The 22606-nt window shown below is 39.7% G+C and overlaps 1 protein-coding gene across 12 annotated transcripts in view; it reads left to right on the plus strand.

Moving 5' to 3' along the window:
• macf1a (microtubule actin crosslinking factor 1a) overlaps nt 1-22606 on the plus strand; it is a 536531-nt gene that overhangs the window by 349395 nt on the left and 164530 nt on the right. For all 12 annotated transcript variants that reach the window (XM_060847668.1, XM_060847672.1, XM_060847670.1 and 9 more), the window contains 9 exons: nt 166-417; nt 1914-2142; nt 2402-2718; nt 3888-4064; nt 11016-11139; nt 13764-13972; nt 14391-14708; nt 15681-15847; nt 22335-22491. In XM_060847668.1, coding sequence (XP_060703651.1) covers nt 166-417; nt 1914-2142; nt 2402-2718; nt 3888-4064; nt 11016-11139; nt 13764-13972; nt 14391-14708; nt 15681-15847; nt 22335-22491 — 1950 coding nt within the window. The remainder of the gene's footprint in view (nt 1-165; nt 418-1913; nt 2143-2401; nt 2719-3887; nt 4065-11015; nt 11140-13763; nt 13973-14390; nt 14709-15680; nt 15848-22334; nt 22492-22606) is intronic.

A 22606-nucleotide genomic window follows, 5' to 3' on the forward strand; every position in this document is an offset into this window, starting at 1 on the left:
TGTGCTGCCAACAGCACACCCCACCAGGAGCTATAAAATCCAACCCACGAACTTCTTAATGATTATTTCAGTTCTTAAACTTATGTATTAAATCTAGAAAAATTGAAAATTGTTATCTTTCATCAAATCAAATGCTATTAATTTGAAAAAATTAATTATTTATAGGCTCAAGCTGTCAAAGAATTTGAAGAAAACAAGGGTAAAATAGATGGCCTTTTAGGGTGGCTGTCAGCCATGGAACAGCAGGCAGCATCGTGTTCCCAACATGCACTGCTTCAGGAAGAACCAAGCTTAAAGTATGAAGGTGGCAAATTAGAAGCATTAAGAAATGATTTACAGTTAAAGGACCCGAATGATGGAACAAATACTGTGGCTGAGATGGGTGTAAGTCTGAACCAGCAGCAGCAAGCACTAAAGGTATGAATATTTCAGTATGTTTCAGATTAGAGCACTTTCTAAAACAGTTGCATAACAAGAAGATCTCTGTTGCTATATTGACTTGACCCTTAATATCAAACAGAAGCTAGGAGAAAGTGAGGACTGCAGATGCTGGAGATCAGGGCTTCAAAATGTGTTGCAGGAAAAGCACAGCAGGTCAAGCAGTATCAAAGGAACAGGAGAATCGACGTTTCGGGCATAAGCCTGAAGAAGGGCTTATGCCCAAAACGTCGATTCTCCTGTTCCTTTGCTGCCTGATCTGCTGCGCTTTTCCAGCAACACATTTTTAAGTATCAAACAGAAACAACTGGTGTATGTGTGGGAAACCCACACATGGAGAGAAAAGTGTTAATGTTTTGAGTCCAATGAACCTTCCTCAGAACTAGAAGATGGGGTGTGTGTGAGAGAACGGTAGAGATAGAGCCCACTTTCTCTGCTTTTTGGTTCATTCCTCTTTCCCTTTATGCTCCATCTTTTAGTATATTACCACCTTTTCCTAACTACCTCTAATTCTGAAAAAGGGTCTTTGGACTCAAAACATTAACTCTATTTTCTCTTCACAGATACTGTCAGATCTGCAGTGTTTCTCCAGCAATTTGTTTTTCTTCGTTCCAAATCTCCAGCATCCACAATTCTTTGTTTATAAGGTGTTAAATGTGCGTGTTATTTATGTTCTCATGACCTTCTGGTTTTCTGACGCCATTCCTGAGGCAGGTATAGTTCCAGAACCCGAAATGTATCTGGTCTGTTGGTGAACAACCATTTAGGCTCATTAAGAGTCTTGTCAAACAGAGATTGAAGAGGTTGATTGAGGGTAATGTCCCTGTCTCTGGATTGGAAAGCCCAGGTTCAAGTCCTTCCTGCTGTAGAGGTGTATCGTAACATATCTGCACAGGTTAATGTTAAAAATGGCTAAACATGTCTACTGGGAATTTTCCAATCAGGCCCAAGTGTCCTAGTCTGAATGAGATCCTGTAGACATGTACCCAACTAAATTGCTTCCTTTTAAAGGAGTTCCTGTCTACCCTGCCCACTATGCTGGACTGGCTGCTTTATCTGCTTTCTTAAATGTTTTAAAATGTGCCAAGGAGGCACCTTCCTTTATAAATTGCCCCCTTTGGTACTTTTTACTAATCATTTCCTATACCCATGTACTGCCTGAAGTGCTGAGGTTCTGCCCATCATCCTTAGCAGGAAAAGAAACTTGCCACTGTGCCTATTGGCAAGTTAAAATTCCAATAAATAACTCTTCCCCCTCGCGCCCTCCCCCCTCTCCAACATCACTCACCACACCCCACCCCAAGGGCTGTGTTTGTTTAATGTCTGGTCATCTTCTTTTACTGAAAATCAGGAAGACTGTTTTATCATATTTCAATTGATCTTGTACTAAAGAGACCTAAATTCCTGAAAAAAGATTTTGGATCATGAAAACTTAGATTTTCCTTTGTAAGCAGAGCTATATTCCTTTCTTTCAGGTCAGTCTTGAAAACTTGTTATCGCAACAGCAAGATTTCTTATTGGCAACGCAGTCAGCTCAATCCTTCCTGGACAAGCACAGCCATAACCTTTCACCAGAACAGAAAGAGCGACTGCAGAATAGTCTAAATGAGTTGAAGGTACAGTATGAGACAGCAGTTTTGCAGGCAGAAACTCAACTGAAACATGTGCAGGTCCTGCAAGAAGAACTTGAAAAATTTCTAAAAGGTGGGTGAATGAATCACATTGCTTTCCAAATTTCAAAGAAGTCTGTTTACTTGAAGTGAAAAGAATTGTGAATGAACTTACATGAAACACTAGTTTTCAAGAACATGATTGGAATTAGCTGTAGTAATTGTTCTGAGATAGAATTAATTCTAAATAATTTGATTTCTTTTTAATGGTTTCCACTTTCCAAAACATAAGATTTAATCCAACATTATCATGATATCCGTATAATTGATACCTTATCTTTTTATAAAAATAGATTATGGCGAGTTTGAGGCCTGGCTAATCCATTCTGAAAATGAACTTGAAGAGATAAAAGTTGGAGAAATGGACAGCGACTCATTACAAATCAAACTGCAGAGACAGAAGAGTTTCTCTGAGGATATTATTTCTCATAAAGGAGATCTAAGATATATCACAATCTCCGGACAAAAGGTCCTGGATACTGCAGATGCTTTTGCTGAAACCAATACAAATGAAAATTTTAAGACCCCCGTTGATCCGTCTGTTACCAGCACATTAGTAAAGAACAAATTGGAAAATGCCAAACATCGCTATAACACACTTCATTCCAAAGTAAGATACTTTTACATTAAGGAAATGAAAGATATTTAATGTCTTAGATTATATTTTAAAATTCCAGAAAAACACAAGATAAATCAATGGTTAATATGTGGTTAGAAAGCCAATGTCATGGGGGTCTGCTTAGTTCAGTTGTCTTGTAAATAATACTGGCATGGGAGACAGTAACCTGTTATTATATCGCCTGTCCGTTATGACCATCTTAAGTGCTCCGACTCATTTCAATTATGCACATGCCACTGCAACAAATAATAGTATCCTAGTAAATAATACTTTATTTCCTGGGAAGTATAATTGTACCAGGCTCGACTTCAAAGAAAATTAAAGCCAAAACACAACATATTGAAAATTGAGGCAATTTGTTGAGCTGCTGGTCTTAATTGTATTGTTCAATTTGAAAATTAGACATTTAGAATTATTGTAATTTTGTTTTTTATTTTGTATTTTCTAAATGCTAGTCCTATAAATCAAAGAATAATCTTTTGATTTTGTATCCTCTTTAAATTAAGTGGTTGATGGAGTGAAATGGAATACTTCCCACTTTGGGCAATCATTGGTTAATCATTGATTATTCCTAGCTTAGTACAACATAGACTGGGCTTGCAGTGTTCATTTCTTCTTGAAGCTGTCTAACAGCTGAGAGTTACCCTAAAAACCCACCTATTTTAACATTCCTGCTCCTTGTGCACATAACAGTGAAATGATGTTGGGATAAGCCTGAGAAGGTGGTGGAGTTCATTCTGGAGTTATGAGGGATGATTCCATTATAATTTTCTAAAGGGAACTGGATAAGTAATTGACTGAGAAAAAATATCCAGGCTTATAGAGCAATAGCCAAGCAATTGTACTAATTGGATAGTTCTTCTAAATTGAGTGTCCTCCTGTCTTGCATCACTTTTGATTCCAGTCTTCTCTCTTCTGATTTGTGCATTTTTGATGGTGCTCTATCAGCCTTGCTGTTCGTTAGTTTTCGAAAAGATATTGCTGCTGAAAATATCAAATGCAGTGTTATGAATTAATTAAACTTTCAAAACCACGTGGCAGTGTATTTTTTTTTCTTGTGTGGGTTGGATATTCATTGAATTGTGCAAAACTGACAGTATATCATTTAAAAAAAAAGGAGGGTTTTAAAAAATCCATGTAATTATTTGCTTGGTTCACAGTGCAATAAACTTAGTTGTCACCTGACAAGTATGTTGGAAAAATACCAGCATTTCCAAGAGGTTGCCAATGGATTGGATGTGTGGTTAGAGAACTCTGAGACAACTGGAGACGAGCTTCTGTCAGAAACAATTTCTTCTGATCCACAAAGCCTGCAGATGCAGCTTGAGAGTATCAAGGTAAAACCATTCACTCTAAAAATATTAATATAGAGATTTCTTTACTTGTAAAGGCAAAAGTGTAAAAACTGCAAAATAATATTATGTATTATAAACAATAATATTAAAACCCCTAAAGTGAATGCAGGAGGGTGTGCCAGAAATGTTACTACCGAAAGATGAGGCATTAACCTGGTGAAGCTGCCATACGTGAACTAGTTGTATACCAATCTGTGGAAGAAGTATATAATAGACATTTATGCAATTGTGCAGATGGATCACATGTAAGCTATTCAGGCCTGCCATATCCAGTCACAAATGATTGTGGACAATTAAGCAACACACTTTGGAGGTGGCTCCCCAGATATCTTCTTTCTCAAAGATGAGTGAGCCCAGCGCATCAACGCAAAAGACAAAGCCAAAACATTTGTAATCCCCTTTGCCCATAAATGCCAAGTGGATGATCCATCTGCTTCCCATAAAGGTCCCCAGCATCCCTGACATCTTAGCCAGTTTGATTCACTTCATGGAAATTGTTATTAATGTCAGTGAGATGTAAGATTTTTCCCAAAAACACTAACTAATTACTAGTTAATTGTGATGTAGGGTGTGATTTTTTTTTAAAACATATTATGATTTATTTTGGAGTTTGGATTTTGAGCTAGTGGAATGTCAATTTTGATCTATATCTGTGAGGAGCTTTAATATTGTAGTCTTTCTGGAGCCATTGTTATGGACCAGGTCAGACCCCCACAAAACATTTCAAGAAGGTAGCCCAGGACCTAACTTTTCTAGTTGTTTAGCAGATTAAAATGGATATTCCAGGATTGCAGCTGGTCAAATAACTCAGTTTTAAACAGAACAGAATTTATTTACAGACTACCAAATGAAACATGAACAAAATAGAACAGAATATAAAATAATTTAACCTATCTGAAAACCCAGCCGATTCTATCGTAACTTAATAATGCTGTTCTAGTTTTCCTGCAACATCCCTATAAACATACGCCTTGGTGAAATGGTAAATTCAAACACGTGGGCAGCACGGTGGCACAGTGGTTAGCACTGCTGCCTCACAGCGCCTGAGACCTGGGTTCAATTCCCACCTCAGGCGACTGACTGTGTGGAGTTTGCACATTCTCCCCGTGTCTGCATGGGTTTCCTTCGGGTGCTCCGGTTTCCTCCCACAGTCCAAAGATGTGCGGGTCAGGTGAATTGGCCATGCTAAATTGCCCGTAGTGTTAGGTAAGGGGTAAATGTAGGGGTATGGGTAGGTTGCGCTTCGGCGGATCGGTGTGGACTTGTTGGGCCGAAGGGCCTGTTTCCACACTAAGTAATCTAATCTAATCAAAAAACCAGTTCTTACAAGAGAGCTGTCAGAGCAAATCAGCTAGGGATCATTTGCCGAATGGATCCTCATATCGCTCCAGCAGCTGTTTCTCAAGTCCCCAGATAAAACAAAACCAAACTAGAGAAATCTCTGGTCTAGGGAAACTGGCCACTCCCCTTTTATTGTACAAGTGTGTTTAAAAACAAAACTGAAAGCCTTTTCCCTAATTATTGCCTTAGGCAATCTCTGTTAGGCATACCCTCAGAGAGACCAGAACATCTGCCTTTTACAAACCCCTTTTTTCAAAAACACTAAGGGCAACATAACCTTCTTAAAGGGTCAGCATCATCACATCTCTCCCTCCTTTTTTAAAACAAAAAGTGAACCATCAATATCTAAATATGGCTTCATTTTAAAACTCCTTTAATCGTACATGGTTAGTATACTACAACAAATATACATTACACTGACTATAGCCATACAAACGTACACTTCTACGTTCTATTTCAGTCTGTTTACTCCTGTCACTGAACGCCTCCATTTCTCATGCAAGTCTCAACACTGTGTCAGCAGTCACACTTTCTCATGCCACATGTACAATTTTCAAATTGATTGACTGTAATAATAAACTCCACCTAAAATAGTCTGTAATTTTTGTCCTTAAGTGGCTCAGTGGTTAGCACTGCTGTCTCACAGCGCCAGGGACCTGGGTTCGATTCCAGCCTCTGGTGACTGTCTGTGTGGAGTTTGCACATTCTCCCCGTGTCTGCGTGGGTTTCCTCCGGGTGCTCCAGTTTCCTCCCACAGTCACAAAGATGTGCAGGTCAGGTGAATTAGCCATGCTAAATTAGGTGCATTAATCAAAGGGAATGGGTCTGGGGGAGCATAATCACATGACACAGATTTCTTTCTGTCTGGAGTCCTTATTAAATAGTTCACCTCACTCAACCTCCTCTTGACTTGATAAGGTCCACTCAACCTTGCTTTTAAAGTTCACCTATCACTGGAAGTAACGTGAACACTTCAACTCTGGTAGCAAGTTTTTGATTTCTTGTCTGCTTCCTGTTTCATTGTATGCTGTGATATTTTTAAATGTTGTCTAGCCAACTCCTGCACTAATTCAATGTTGAGATATTTTTAATATATTTTATAACTTTATAATATTTTATAATAATATTTCAACATGCCACCCCACACTGCAGCACAGAGGAACTATGCGGAGCAGAGGGAAATTACCTATACAGTTTATTCAAAATGAATGGGTACCCAATGAACATAGTCCACTGATTTCTCAGCAACAAACCCAAGCAAGCAGACAAAATGTGTCCAGAAACACTAGCCACACACCCCTACATCAAAGACACCTCAGAAATGGCTGCCAGGCTACTCAGATCCCTGGCATCATGGTAGCCCACGAACACACAAAAATGGCAGCTAATGAACTTGAAAGACCCTATACAGACAGCAAGCAAAACTAATGTCATTTACAAAATACCTCACAAGAACTGTAACTCGCACTACATTGGACAAACAGGCAGAAAACTAGCCACCAGGATACATGAATATCAACTAGCCACAAAAAGACACGACCCGCTCTCACTTGTATCCTTGCATACGGATGAGGAAGGACAACACATCCATCTTAGAACAAGTCAAACAGAGACACACACGAGAATTCCTAGAAGAATGGCATTCCAACCGGAACTCTATCAACAAGCACATTGACTTGGATCCCATTTCCCATCCCTGAGAAAACGAACAGGAAATGACTTCACCAACCCAAGGAAACCCAAACATATAAATAGGAAGCGGGTTACACCACCAGGGCTTCATACAGAGGCTTACTGAAGATGTTACCTAGTATGGTGATGAAGTATCTGAAAATGAATATTCCAACTCAATGAGCAAACCTACATCCAGATTTCTACTTTGTCATATATTTGCTCCTGTTTGTGTCAATCATTTGATCAAACAAGGTCTCTGATAATTCCATAAGACCATAAGACATAGGAGTGGAAGTAAGGCCGTTTGGCCCATCGAGTCCACTCCGCCATTCAATCATGGCTGATGGGCATTTCAGCTCCACTTACCAGCATTCTCCTTAGATTCTTGATCTCATGAGGAATTATCAATCTCTGCCACGAAGACATTTAGTGTCCCGGCCTCCACTGCACTCTGCGGCAATGAATTCCACAGGCCTACCACTCTGGCTGAAGAAATGTCTCCGCATTTCTGTTCTGAATTTACTCCCTCTAATTCTAAGGCTGTGTCCATGGGTCCTAGTCTCCTCGTCTAACGGAAACAATTTCCTAGCATCCACCCTTTCCAAGCCATGTATTATCTTTGTAAGTTTCTATTAAGTCCCTCCTCAATCTTCTAAACTCCAATGAATACAATCCCAGGATCCTCAGCCGTTCCTCGTATGTTAGACCAACCATTCCAGGGATCATCCGTGTGAATCTCCGCTGGACACGCTCCAGTGCCAGTATGTCCTTCCTGAGATGTGGGGACCAAAACTGGACACAGTACTCCAAATGAGGCCTAACCAGAGCTTTATAAAGTCTCAGTAGCACAACGGTGCTTTTATATTTCAACCCTCTTGAGATTCCACTTCATCTATCTTGTTTGTATTCTTTGATCTCTCCTGTTTCAACTGGTGACTTTATGACTTATTACCACATAGTCAGGAGAAGTCCTAGGATATACTTCCTGTAATACCTCAGTTGCCTGATTTTCCACTGGCTTTTCAACTACAGTAGGCAGCACTCCTACCTGTGAACCGGCTATATTGTTAGCAATGACAAATTGTATTCCTGAAGCTGAGCATTTTTCCAGTACTCCTACCACCAATTCTCCACTTTTCACTGGACACTCTAACCTCATTCTACATAACTGAGCACTACTTGTCTCACCATGAATTTCACTCACTAGCATTTCTTCCACCAGTAGTCATTCAGAGGTACATCCATCATCATCTCTCAACATCTTGGGGCGGCACGGTGGCACAGTGGTTAGCACTGCTGCCTCACAGCGCCTGTAGACCCGGGTTCAATTCCCGACTCAGGCGACTGACTGTGTGGAGTTTGCACGTTCTCCCCGTGTCTGCGTGGGTTTCCTCCGGGTGCTCCGGTTTCCTCCCACAGTCCAAAGATGTGCGGGTCAGGTGAATTGGCCAAGCTAAATTGCCCGTAGTGTTAGGTAAGGGGTAAATGTAGGGGTAAGGGTGGGTTGCGCTTCGGCGGGTCGGTGTGGACTTGTTGGGCCGAAGGGCCTGTTTCCACACTGTAAGTCTAATCTAATCTAAAAAAAAATCTAATCTAATCTAATCACAGATTGAGAGAATCCTGTATCTCTGAATATTGTAACCTCTTTGCCTGTCGCTCCTGGCCTAGGCGAGTAAACTTTACCTTCACAGGTATATGGTTTAAGAAGATCTGGCTTTTCCTCCTTAACCAACTAGGTTGTACATTCTGGTGCAGCTGTATAGCCTCCACTGTGCTGGCATCCCCCTCATCTGATTTTTGTCCTGTTTTATCCATGTGCTGTTTCCGGAACAACTCGCCCCTCAGCAGACAAGCTGGAATTCACCAGCATCTCTTATGCCATACCATCTTTAAAAATCCATTGTATACCAATTCACACACTGCCAGTGCGGGGTTGCCCTGCATGCATGCTGACATTTTTACCCTGGATATGACAGATGGGGCATGTTCGACCCCTGCTTTGCAGGCAGGGTCTGCTGACATCTATTTCAAGCTTCCTGACTTTGTGTGTGCAAAGAGTATGGCACACAGCAGTGAAGCACAAAAAAGCAATGCAAGACAGGAATACTGAGAGCAAGGAAAGAGTCTCGCAATACCACATGCGCAAGGTAGTCATTAGAGCAGCACAAGATACAGCCTTAAAGAGCCAAAGCATTCTGTAAGTAGGCCTGAGATATGCACTGAGGGTTTCCTTAAGTTGGCACACGGCTGCCAATGTGTGAACATGTGGTGCATGTGGCCAGTGTCCATGGAGCATGCACTGAGGTGTTGGTGCCTGATTTCCAACATGGAAATCATTCAGAGCAAATGTTGAGTTGAATTTGTCACGTGTTCACTCCAGTTTTCCTTGTTGAGCTTTCCTGATGTTGAGTTGGACTATGGACAAACTTGTAAGGGTAAATATAACCTCGTGATGTGAAATTTTGTCTCTACGTCCATATAACAAATTAAATCCAGCAAATTTATCATCTGTATAAATTATTGTGTAAGATTGATTTAATACTGAAGAGCCAGAAGCATCCTGGCAGCAGGATAGTGTGCAATAGTTTTTAAATTTTCTAAATCATCTTTATACAAATGCACATTGTCAAAAGTTCAAAATATATTCTGGGATGTGAGCGTGGCTGGCAAATATAACCTATCATTAATTGCTGAAATGAGTGGTTTGCTACACCACTTCAGAGGGCAGGAACGAGACATATGATAATAGTCATAACTTGGACAATTTTAAAAGGGTGACTGATTTAAGGACATTACAGTATGACCAGCCATCTCACATGCTGCTATTAAATGTTTTTTTGTCTATAGAATAACAATGACAAATCCAGATTTTACAACTGTTGGTTTAACACTGGCAGTTACATGTTTATTTAGTTTTAGAAGAAATCCTGCAGGAACTCTTAATCCATGTCACAGTCTTTAATCTCGACAACCTTCTCTCCTCCCTTTCCCTGAAGGATGAATATGGTGCTTGTAGGCAACAGCCTTTTCAATATTTTCGGCACCAAGAAACTCTTGCAGCAGACTTAAGTGGTACCCAATTTGTTGTTCTAACAAATACCATCCTAATATACACTCCAAGCTACTGGATGTTGTTCAGAAGACATTTTTCCCTTCCCTAATCAAAAGCAATTGAGGCTATTTCTAACACATTAATAGCCTTCCATTCTGCATGAGAGTGGAAAACTGGACTATGCCTTAATATATCAAGCCACAAAGCGGAGCTATTGAATAAAAGTTCAACTAAAATAAAGAATAATAAAAGTCAAACTGAAACCCAAACCCTGTAAAGTACCTTGAGACACTTTCCTATGTTAAATGCTAGATACGAGTTTGTCATAGAAATAGAATCGCTACATGTGTGGAAACAGGCCAATCAGCCCAACAAATCCACACTGACCCTTTGGGCAGCATTCCACCCCAGACTCTTCCCCATACCCTTTTCTCTGTAACCCGACATTTCCCGTTACTCAAGCATCTAACCTACACATCCATGGACACTATGGATAATTTGGCATGACCAATCCACCTAACTTGTAGGTCTTTGGACTGTGGGAGGAAACCAGAACACCCGGCGGAAACCCACACAGACGTGGGAAGCATGTGCAAACTCCACACAGCAAGATGCCTAAGGGTGGAATCGAACCTAGGTCCCTGGTGCTTTGAAGTAGCTGTGCTAACCACTGAGCACTGTGCCACCCACGTTTGCTGGAGTTTACTTGTAATTATTGAAGCTGTTCAAATTATGTTCAGTGAACATTATTTAAGATTTTAGTTACCATGTAATTTGTATTGTACTTGTGATGCTGCTTGTGTACAATTCCTGGAATCATTATAAATTTATGCTCTGGATGTCTCACTGAGTTGTGTAATTTACAGGTGCTTCAGGAAGACTTAGATGAACATCAAGTCAGTGTAGAAAAGTTACAGCAAGCAGCAAAATCATTGCTGTCCTTGGATGATGACCTGATTCTGAACCAGAATCAAATTCAGCAAAGAACAGGTATAGTTGAGAAACAATATTTCCTATCAACAATTACTGCAAGTTTCTTCAGTATTCACAATGAATCTGAAAGAAACTCCAAACTATCTGAACCATTCTTAGAAATATGGTATAAGTTGTGACAGTTTCAAATATGTTTGTTATTTTCATTAGTGAGCTCATACATCCATTGCAAATAGCTATCGGTCATATCACCAATAATGAAAAAGCCTAATCAATTGTTTTAGACTGAAGACTTGCATGGAGTTAAAGTCCACATATAAATAAAATAGCAATACTGTTTTTAGTACAGTACTGTTCCAGACAAGCTACGTTCAGAATTAAATTTAAACTTATGAACGATATAGTGATCCAGGCAAGTTATGTCAGAATCCTCCTGGTGTTGTATAGCACATATTTATTGAATTATGTCTTTGCTGTAGTGGCACATAGTTCAAGTGTTAAGTCGTTTGAAAGCACTGCACGAGAAGTTCATAAATCATTGAGTTGTGGAGTTAATCCTACCTAGTTTGGAGATAGTGAAAATGAAAACAGGACCAAGTGGGATTTTGTGCAGGGACTCCACTCAATCACAGTAACATATTTGTATCAAAATAATGAAGCAAGTAATTATTTCAGTCATGTATACCAGCCAACTGCTTCAAAAGTGTTATGTTATTCATTGAAAATCAGAATAACTTTAAACTCATACAAAAGCAATAAAAGAATTTACTGGAATCTAAAATAAAGGCAAAAAACTGGCGCAAGTAGTGCTTTTGTCAGAAACTATAATTAGTAAAGATAGTCGATGCATAAAAATGAAAATTCTCAGTTTTTCTGTCCAGACTGTTTTGTTTGGTCAGTTTATGGGGCAGGTTTGCTTGAGTTTATTCGGTGGATAAAAGCATGATGGATATGAGACTGCCAAATGATGCTGGTGGTTTTGGGCATGTTAGTGGGGGAATATAAAGATGTTAAGTGAAAACCCAACAACTCTGACTGAAGGGATGTTTTCCTAAGGTATGTGTAGTGATTGTAACAAAGTCAGCCAAGTGGGCATCATAGAATATGATTGGGGTTGTTAATCTGGTCCAATCAGGGAGCCCTGGCTGACAGATAAGAACACGGTGGGTGGCACGGTGGCACCATGGTTAGCACAGCTGCCTCACAGCGCCAGAGACCTCCCAATTCCACCCTTGGGCAGCTTCTGTGTGGAGTTTGCGCATTCTCCCCGTGTCTGCATGGGTTTCCACCAGGTGCTCCGGTTTCCTCCCACAGTCCAAAGATGTGCAGGTTAGGTGAATTGGCTATGCTAAATTGCCCGTAGTGTTAGGTGAAGGGATAAGTGTAGTGGAATGGGTCTGGGTGGGTTGCTGTTTGGAGGGTTGATGTGGACTTGGGCTGAAGAGCCTGTTTCCACACTAAGTAATCTAATCTAAAAAACAGGAAATCAGAGGGGACTGGCTCTGAAGAAGCTGAATCAGTGCCAAAGACTGTCGTTGTGTAATTGAAGGGTGACTTGGTGATAGGATACCAGCATGAGCCTGTTGGATTGTGGAGCATAATCAATGGGCTAACTGGCATACTTTTGTTCCTGGGAGAAAGAAAGCACTGCAGATGCTGGAGATGAGAATAGTGTGTGTGGTGCTGGAAAGGCACAGCAGGTCAGGTGGCATCTGAGGAGCAGGAGAATTGACGTTTCTGGCATATGTCCTTCATCAGAAATGAGGCTTGTGTGCTGGAGGGGGCTGAGAGATGATAAATGGGAGGGGGATTCGGTTTGAGAGAAAGGTAGCTGAGAGTGCAATAGGTAGATGAAGGTGGGGGAGAAGGTGATTGGTCGGAGAGGAGGGTGGAGCGGATAGATGAGAAAGGCAATGGACAGGTCAAGAGGGCAGTGCCGAGTTGAAGATTTGGGATAGCAATAATGACCTTCTCCCCCATCTTCATCTACCCATCTCATTGTCAGCTACCTCTTTTTTTTTTTCCCCACCAACCCCCATTTATCTCTCAGCCCCCTGGCTCACAAGCCTCATTTCACACTTTTTTTTGTCCCTGATTCATTTGAACAGAACCTTCCTGTTGAACTCAATACAACCTCATCTTTTTTCTGCTTCTCCTGATCTCATTTCCAGAAAGTGGAACGTATTCTAGAACAGATGAGGGTATTTTTGTGGCACAGTGGTAGTATCCCAACTCCTGGACCAGGAGGCATAGCTCCATGTGCCACCAATCCAGAGGTGTATAATAACATTGATTAGAAAGTAGATTATATTTTTAAAATTAAAATTCCACTGATTAGAATCCCTGGCCTTTCTATGCTTTTGCCTCCTGTGTCCCTCTATTTTCATCTCCAACTACCTTTCACGTAAATTCTTTTCACATAATCCCCACCCCCGCCTGTCTCTAACAACCCTCACCCCCTGTCTCGCTCACGCTCGTACTCTGTCCCCTTCACTGTCCCTGCTCCAACTTTTATTTGCCCTTGTCCCCCTCTCCTTCCCTCTACTTTACAACTGACTTGAAAGTACAAAATAAAATTCACTTTTAATGACTTCCCTTTGTCACTGTAGAACCTGCTTTTAATGAAACTGTAACTTTAAATTTAGCTACATGTTGCCATATTTACACTTTGTTCTTTTCAGATTGTATCACCCAGAGATATGAAAACCTGACAGAGCTAGTGTCAAAGCGCAGTGAGAAGTTGCAGATGGCAAGTGCTCAGTCCCAAAATGTTCAAGAAGGCTTGGATAACTTACTGGACTGGTTGGAAGACATTGAAAAGAATTTGAAAAATCAGGATAATTTATTGACTTCATGTGCTGCCATCCAGGATACCCTTGTCCAAAATACTGTGAGTTCTCTCTCAGACTTGTGCTTTACAGAACCGTGAAATTATAATAACTTTGTGTTCCTATTGCTATATTTTCATGATTTTCTAGGAGATTCCTTTATAAACATTGAGATTTTTGGACAGCTTATGTTTTGTTTTACAGATACACTGTGAATATTACCTTTATCCTGGCAGTAGTGTTAGAATATCTAAAACTATTATCTTATTTTCTGTTTTTCTCCCTAGTCCCCTCGCACCTTTTCTCCTCTCTCCCTCTGTTTGACTCACTTGATTGATCTCTCTCTCTCTACCTGTGACAGGAGTACAACTGCCAGGAACGACCAATAGCTACTTCCTAAAATAAAATTATAATGTATACTGAAGTTTTAAGATATATAATTGTTTTCATTATACAAAATAATTTTTTTTAATCTTTTAGAAATTAAAACAGGATATCGCTAGCCAACAAAGCAGCATCAACACAATGCAGGAAATGGTTTGTGGTTTCATTGAAAATGCAGATGGAGCAACTGCTTCCTCGCTCCAAGAGAAACTTGACCAGCTGAACAGCCAATTGGGAGCAGTATGCAGTGAACGGCAGGAGAAAGAAGAGAAGTTGAGAAAGCTGCTGCCCAAAATGGAGCAGTTTGAGAAATTGGTACAGGACATTGGACAATTCATGAACAGTAAATCACAAAGCCTGGCAGCTGGAGCAGATCCAAATAAAGACATTGCTTATTTTTCACAGAAAATGCTGGTGAATATGATGCTTGTAAACTTATATTTCTAGTTGTGATCCACCAATTTTTTTTTTGTAAAATGAGCACTAAAAAGCATTAGATGTAACTTATCACTAATGTACACACACTTCAATTCAACATCTGGGCAATTAATATGTTAACTTGCCAAGCCATGTTCCAGACTCAACCACCTTAAGCTGACCTTCACTCTACCATAAAGTTAGAAGTAGATCTGCTCACTAAGTTGAGGACTGTAGTCATTCAATTTGAAATTCCTTGGATAATGAAGTGGTCTTTGTTTGTATGGAACAAGATCCGGATGTCATCCAAGTTTGACTAATAAGTGGTAAATTACATCTGTGTAAGAAAAAGCTGTTTCATTTACTACATTATTGCCTCCTTTCTTTAGCACAAACACCATAGGGCCAGCATTGACCAGAAACTTAACTGGACACCCACAAAAGGCCATAGTTACCAGAGCAAATAAAACACTGAAAATTCTGTAGGGAGTGGCTGAACTGCTGACTCCTCAAAGCTGTTTCACCTACAAGTGATGAGTATGATTGAATTCTGTCCCCTTACTTGGATGGATGCAACTGTGAAGAGAAAGTGAGGACTGCAGATGCTGGAGATCAGTGTCAATGAACGTAGCACTAGAAAAGCACAGCAGGTCAGCCAGCATGCGAGGAGCAGGAGAATTGATGTTTCTGGCATAACTCATCAGGAATTGTGCCTGAAACGTCAGTTCTCCTACTCCTCGGATGCTGCCTGACCTGTGCTTTTCCAGCGCCACAATTTTCACATCTGGGTGCAACTGTAACAGCAATTGGGGCATTCGGCACCAACCAGGACATAACATTCTAGTTAGTCAGCATCCTATTAAAATACTCTGTTCAAGACAATACTTCATTCCCCAGCATTTGCATTGATCAGCAAGAGAAGCCATGCTATTTTTCTTAACTGCATCTGACTGTATATGTTTACCACAGGAGGAGAGTACAGAAATTGTAAAGCAAAGTGAAGATCTGCAGACTCTACAGCGACTGGCAGAGGAGCTGACAACATCTGGCAATTTGACAGACAAGAATCAGCTCGCAGAAACTGTCAAAGACTTAACCAGAAGATACAAACATTTAGAGCAAGATGTTAAGAAGAGGTAAGAAACATTGCTCCATTAAATGGTTTATCTTAGGCCATTTTGTAGCTGAATGTTAATTTTGTAGGCATCATAAGTCCAAAGTTCATAGAATTAATGTATTATTGCTGCATTGAGAATAACACATTTAGACTAAAATATCATAGTCTGGGATTGAGAAGATTATCGCAATGTAAATTATTGTTATTTTAATGTTAAATTACTCATTTAGAAATAGATTTGACATGATGTATTCCTATCCTTTTTAGTTCCACCATTTTCCATCCAAGAGGCTGATCAAGTGACCCAGTTCCAGAATCCCTTTCCACTTCTGCCAACTGGTCATATACTATAAACCAGTGTTCAAGTTCAGCTTTTCAACCCCTTTAATGCCTAAATATTTAGCAAAACAAGCAAATTTATGTACAATTTAAACAATGCCTTACACCCATTTCATTAATGCGATGGATTGAGATAAGGACAAATGTTTAGAATGAAAAGTGATAGTTTATATTGTAAGTTGGTTTCTCCACACAGATTCTTCTGTTGCTTTGCTTTCATTCCTTGAGTGATGGAAAGCTCCCAGGTTAAATTTTAAAAAAACATCAACTTTGACAGCGCTATTTGATAATTCGGGGAAGTCTCTTAATATTTGGAGTAAAACTTGTCCAGTTACATTTTTGGGGAGACTTTGATTAAGACTGCTATCAGATGAGATGTCCAGGAGATTCTTTTTCTTTATATAGGCAGACCCTGGCAACATGGGTACTGCAGAAAAATCTCAGTCCTTCCCTGCAATGTAATTCTTTCAGGAGAGAGAATACACCTTAATATTGCCAATGCCATGAAGACATTGAGAGAGCAGGAGTGCATTATTGATGTAAAGAATAGCTTGTACTGAAGAGCTAAATGGTTTATTTATAGAAAGTGCCAAAATTTTGACATGACAGCTGTCAAGTGTGTCCATGGAGCAATTGATTGACATGCTCACTTTGTTACATAGAACAGAAAATATTCATAGATTAATTTACCATTATCTCCGTATCATTCAGGACCTCTTGCAAATCAGTAGACTTGTTTAGACAGCGAGTGCTTTCTTATGCATATTGTATGCATCCAAATAACGTTAGCAGTATTAGCCCTCTGATTACATATCACTATTGCACTACACCTGCCAGTCATTGACTTTGCTTCAGTGGTACAGATACCAGCACGTTGTGACCAGACAGTACTGTGGTGATTTATGAATTTGTAAATCAATCACAAAACCGTGTGTTATTATCTTGGTAGGTCACATCTGACCAAACAAATTATCTTGGTATATTGCCTCTTTATAAATATATCACATGTGAGACAGAAAGGTAAACTAAACCTCTGTTAACACATCTGGCTGCTAATGCCTTTATTCAGTGGTTAAATTGGAACATAATTGGTAATGCCATTAATTTGATGTGATGCATGCTGTTTGATATTGGCATTAATTGAATTAGTTTTAGGCCTCCTAAGTACCTGCAAGCACAGGTACTGTTTGTGCCTCTGCTAAGTTGAGGCTTTCTTGACTTCATAACTCTAATCTACTAGTATGAGGCTTCAAGGGCTTTAAGTATGTTCCAATGAAACATCATGGATTTTTTTTTTCCTCTTCATAGAAGCTGCTGAGTATTTTTAGCATTTTCTGTTTTATTCCACATTCCCAGCTTCTGCAATATTTTATTTTTATACTGTTTTGCTCATCATTAGTTGCGCCTGTGTCCATTTGAAAAACTTGGGTGGCTTGGCCACGTTGTTTGCAATTTGTCCCCTGGAGTCTGCATAAAGAGGTTTTAGATTGTTAGTTGATAACAATGTGCCACATAGCACACCACAGTTGAGGGTATTTAGCGGTTCCAGTCCAAAGGCATGTGTTTCATATTTTTTTTTGTCATATTTACATCTGCTTAATCGTGTTTTATGCATTGTTTCAAGGTTTTGCCTCCTAGTCTGAGATTTGCATGTTGAGTCAGTAATTGTTGTCTCACCAGAAATTTTATCAAGTAAGCTGGTACTGGCAAGACAAATATCATAACTTCACTTCTTATCACAATGTTTTGTATTATTCTTAATACTCCCCATCTGTCAGTTTGTCACTCTCTCTTATGCCTGATGGATATAGTTGTAATGCAATGTATACAACTGAAAATAAAGCCCAAGCCCCTTCCTCCATGTTTGAGCTATCCAGAGTATCTATCAGGATTTGCTGTCAGACACCAGCTCTAATAACACGCCAGTTCTGTGTCGGGAATTGTATACATGGCCCATATAAGACAGCCAGCGTTTGTTGATTCTTTTGGAAGCTTACACTGTGACTGGGTTTTCTTTTGAAAAATAAAAGCAGACCCACAGAGTGGTGATTATGTCATATCAATCTCCCTTGTGTGCTTGATACATCAAGGGGTCTTGTGAGCCCTCTCTCCTTGCCAGGTCAGTTGATTGCAGGCTGTGTAATATCCATGGTGCACTATATCAAGAGAAAAATCAACTACAGTTACCAGGGATTATGCTGGGCACAGCATCAAATTATGTATTTTGTGTTAAGTTTTTCACTTATTTTTGTATCTGCCTGTTTAATTCTCGAGAATGCTTCTTGTGAAATGTTTCAAATTTTGACTATCTTTTGAAGACCAAACTCATGCTTATACTTTGTTGTGGTTCAGAGATGAAACTGAGCTCATGGACTTCATTGTTGTGTTGATAAGTAGCAGTTTGGAAAATGGAATTACACCTTTTTAAAATCAGTTTGCTGCAGAGCAAAATATTTGCAATGTAGCAAGGAATCTTCAGGTTTTCTCATGGTTCTTTTCAACAGTCAGCGTTGCTACTCGGAACCACTAAAGTCAATAAAGGATAAGGTCGTGAGCCTTCCTGTGCATCACTTCTGGCAGCATCGATCAATACTGTCTTTGATGCCAGTAACAATACAAATTCTAGTCTTTATTCTATTTATGACCAGATGGCAATGGATTGTTAATTAAAGTGCTTCAGAACATAGATACTCAGTCAAGATATTGGTCAAAGGAATTAACTCCTACTGTTAGGACACAAAGACAGCTAAATCAAATCTGTCTCCCTATCCATGTATTTGCAATGTAGTGAAATTAAAGCATTGTGTCCCTCAAAATTGACCCCAATGGTTCCTAACCAGACTTTTTGAATAACCAGTACCAAACTTTGTGAATAACTCATACTGTATACCAGAATTATAGTTTTCAAGATTTAACAATTTATTAATAATATAGCTTCAGCAGAGGAAGTTAATCTAATTAATGTATTTGATTTAAGTCCAGTCTTTGAATCTAATGCCCACACTCATGCAGACAGATAAAGGGTAAATCAAAAGAAAAAATAATGAGACGTAACTGGTCAGTTCACTTAAGCCATCTCCATGATCCGTAATGTCACAAGCACGTGGGATTGTATCTTACTTGGATTCTGGAGACACTGCATGCAACTAGCTTCCTGTAGACTGAGGGATGTTCACTTAATATTTGTAACTGAGATGCTATTCTCTGAGCTTTCAGTAAGTTGATAATGAAAAAATAACTGTGAAGCAATCAAACCTCCATCTTGAAGTTTTAACCAGTACAATCCTCCTGACTTAATTGCCATTCAAAATCAGTTCAAGCATTGGTTCCTCTTTGTTCATCAGGTTGTCTCCCTGAGAGACCCTTGTTAACTTTTAAACATCTGCCACTTGTTTAAGCATAATGCATCTTTGGAACCCAAATATTCTTTAAACAAGAATTCTTTGAGCATTCCTTGTAAGCCAAATATCAGTTGTTTCATTTTATTTTTGAAACAAGCTGCTGCTCACAGTCCAAAGGTCAACTTCAGCTCACTGATATAAACTCCAAACTAAAAATGATCAAACTGTAAAATCTAAATAATTGTAAGACCAGTGAGAGTTCTAACACTACATTTTTGCTAATTAGTCAAATTTGGAGTTCCTTATCCTTCAAATCAAGCTTGTTGCCCAATTTGAAAGGGCAAAATGCTGTGAGTACCAGAAAATATACTGTGGTTTAGTTTTGAGTCTAAAATCTAACCAAAGGGTCAGGTGAGGGAAGAATCAACAATATGTAAATAAAACCAAAGCTGCTTTGATTTTGGATAATCAAAACACTGATCAGACATCAAAACATGCCCTGGCTCAGTTAGTTCAAACAATTTAGGTTTTACTGTATTATTGTTCAGTGAAAAGGCAGAGGTGCACCTTGTTGAATGAGTGAGGGAAGGAATGGGTGAACTTTGAAGGGATTGGGAGGTGGCAGTGCCGGCGAAGTTGGGGTTTGTAGTTGAGCCATGTCTTAGGGATGAAGGATGGGGGTGGGAGGGGGAGTCTTATTCCAAGAGTCTTGTGCTTAATGAATGAGAGAAGGCAGGGGAAGGGATATGGCGCAGTTGGTGCGTATGTCTCAGGGTTGAAGGAGGGAGTGAGCTATGTTGTGGGGTGAGGGAATGGTCGGTGATTGTGTCTCAGGGTTGAAGGAGGGTGAGCTGTATTGCAGCAGAGTGATGGAATGGTCAGTGAGTGTGCCTCAGGGTTGAAGGAGGAGAGTGACCTGTATTGCACTGGTGAGGGAGGAGATGAGCCTTGTTGGAGAGGGAGGGAGGGAGTGAGCCATGTCAGGTTGGGTGGGAGGTGAGACATGGAGTTAGGAAGTGGTGAGCCTTGTTAAAGGGATGAGGAGTGTTTGCTGAACATCTCAGTGAGAAAAGGTTATAGAAGTGCAGATGTTTGGTTCGTCAAGTGTTAAGTTCATGATGAGAGAAAGCATGGCTGCGTTAGAATTGAGCCTTGGCTCCTTCACACTGTCCATGCATCCCCAGTGGCAGGGTGGCACAGTGGTTAGTGCTACTGTCTCATAGTGCAAGGGACCTGAGTTCTATTCCAGCCTCTGTGCAAACTCTGCACACAGTTGCCATTCTCCCCATGTCTGTGTGTGGCTTTACTCCGGGCGGTCTGGTTTGGTCCCACAGTCCAAAGATATGCAGGCTAAGTAGATTACCCATGGTAAATTCAGGGTTACAGGGGTACGGTATAGGGTTGGTGTGGACTCGATGGGCTGAATGGCTTGCTTCAACATTGTAGGGTGTGTATGGAGCTGGCATCAGAAGGTGAAAAGTGGTCACTTCAAATTGCAGCCTCTGTTGATCACTCCCTCTCCAATACTAGAGTGGGGATCCTTATTTCAAAAAATAAAGACAGTGTAAGTCTATTTGTATGTCAGCAATAATCTGCGTTATAGGCAGGAGTAAGGCTAATGTGGATTAGTGAAAGGAAATGTATTGACGAAGAAATTCTTGATGTAAGATTGAATAAAGATGTCAGTTTTCAAATGATAAACTTTTCGCGTGTTGGATGATGGAATACCAGTTAGGAATCCATTGGAGTCTTTTGAGGTAGTTAATGTTTTGGAGTTATAGAAGCTAACATTCATTATGCTGTGATGTGGAGTCTGAAAGCTAAGCTCAGGATTATAAACTGTGCTCTATTTATCAGAGTTGGACATAGGTGAACAGAACAGCAACATTTTCTCAATAAATTTGATGAAATAGTTACTACAAACATCGTTGAACTGTAGATTGTTTGAAAATGACATGAATGATTTTGGCAACAAATCCGTTTTCCTTCTGCTTTCATTTAACCTTGACAGATTATACTGTCATCTCCTCAACAATCAGTTTGACATTGGGTTTGATGAGATTTTTTCATCAGATTCTTGTTACTGTCACTGTTAGATGAGCTGCAGATCTGAACCATTTTTGTTGATTTGTTTAGTAATCTTTACATTCTCAAGTTTTCCTTAATTTGAATTTAATCAAACTTGAAATGTCTTTTCTTTCAAGAAACAATAGATTTGTAAGAAAAATGAACATGCTTGCAATGTTCCATTCTTATGTGAACGATAGTCGCTCCCTGAATGATATATTCAAGTATTTTGCATGGATAGAATTCTCAACAGTGTTCAAACCTATTATTAATGGCAGATTCAAAATAGTTTTGTGTTCTGAGTTGGAGCTGAAAATATTGATGCATATTAGAAATGGTGAACGTGATGTACAACAAAGCCTGGCTCAGATGTCAGTTCTTTTGTCAACCCATCAATGTTAACTTCATAACCATTGAACTGATGTTAAGTAGGTACCTGCCTGGACCTGACTAGATTAATGCCTTTGCCCAATTTGAAATTCTTCCTGCTACTGACCAGTCAGTAGAAGTACTAGTCAAAGTCATGCACTCCTAAGACGGTTCCACTGCACTGTCACTGTCCTTGACAATTCCCCACTTTCAAAGATGATGAAGAGTGATTGTAATTTGCAAATTGTGTAAAGTAAAACAAAATGTGTTTTAAATGCATCCATAAAGAAAATTTTCCAACATTAAAATAGTTCACGTATTTGTCTAAGCTTATTATTTTTCATAATTTCTAGTGATAAATAGATAAACATTTGAGCTTGTATTTTTCAGGGAAGAAGAAGCATTATCCTGCCAGCAGCACCTAAGTGAATTCACATCTCTAGTAGAGTCAGTTAGAAAATGGTTAAAGGAAACAGAGGCTAGTGTGCCAGCTTTTGAATCTGCGCTTGATACAGATGTGCTGGAGAAACAGATCCAACAAGTAAAGGTGAGGAAGTGGAAAGAAAATAAAATACAAAATTTGCAAATTTATGAAACAAGACATATTTTGAATCTATATTTGCAGGATGGCTGTTTAATTAGAATTTCTATTTCGTTCTTCA

The sequence above is a fragment of the Hemiscyllium ocellatum genome, chromosome 30, assembly GCF_020745735.1.
Source record: "Hemiscyllium ocellatum isolate sHemOce1 chromosome 30, sHemOce1.pat.X.cur, whole genome shotgun sequence".
Lineage (NCBI taxonomy): Eukaryota > Metazoa > Chordata > Chondrichthyes > Orectolobiformes > Hemiscylliidae > Hemiscyllium > Hemiscyllium ocellatum.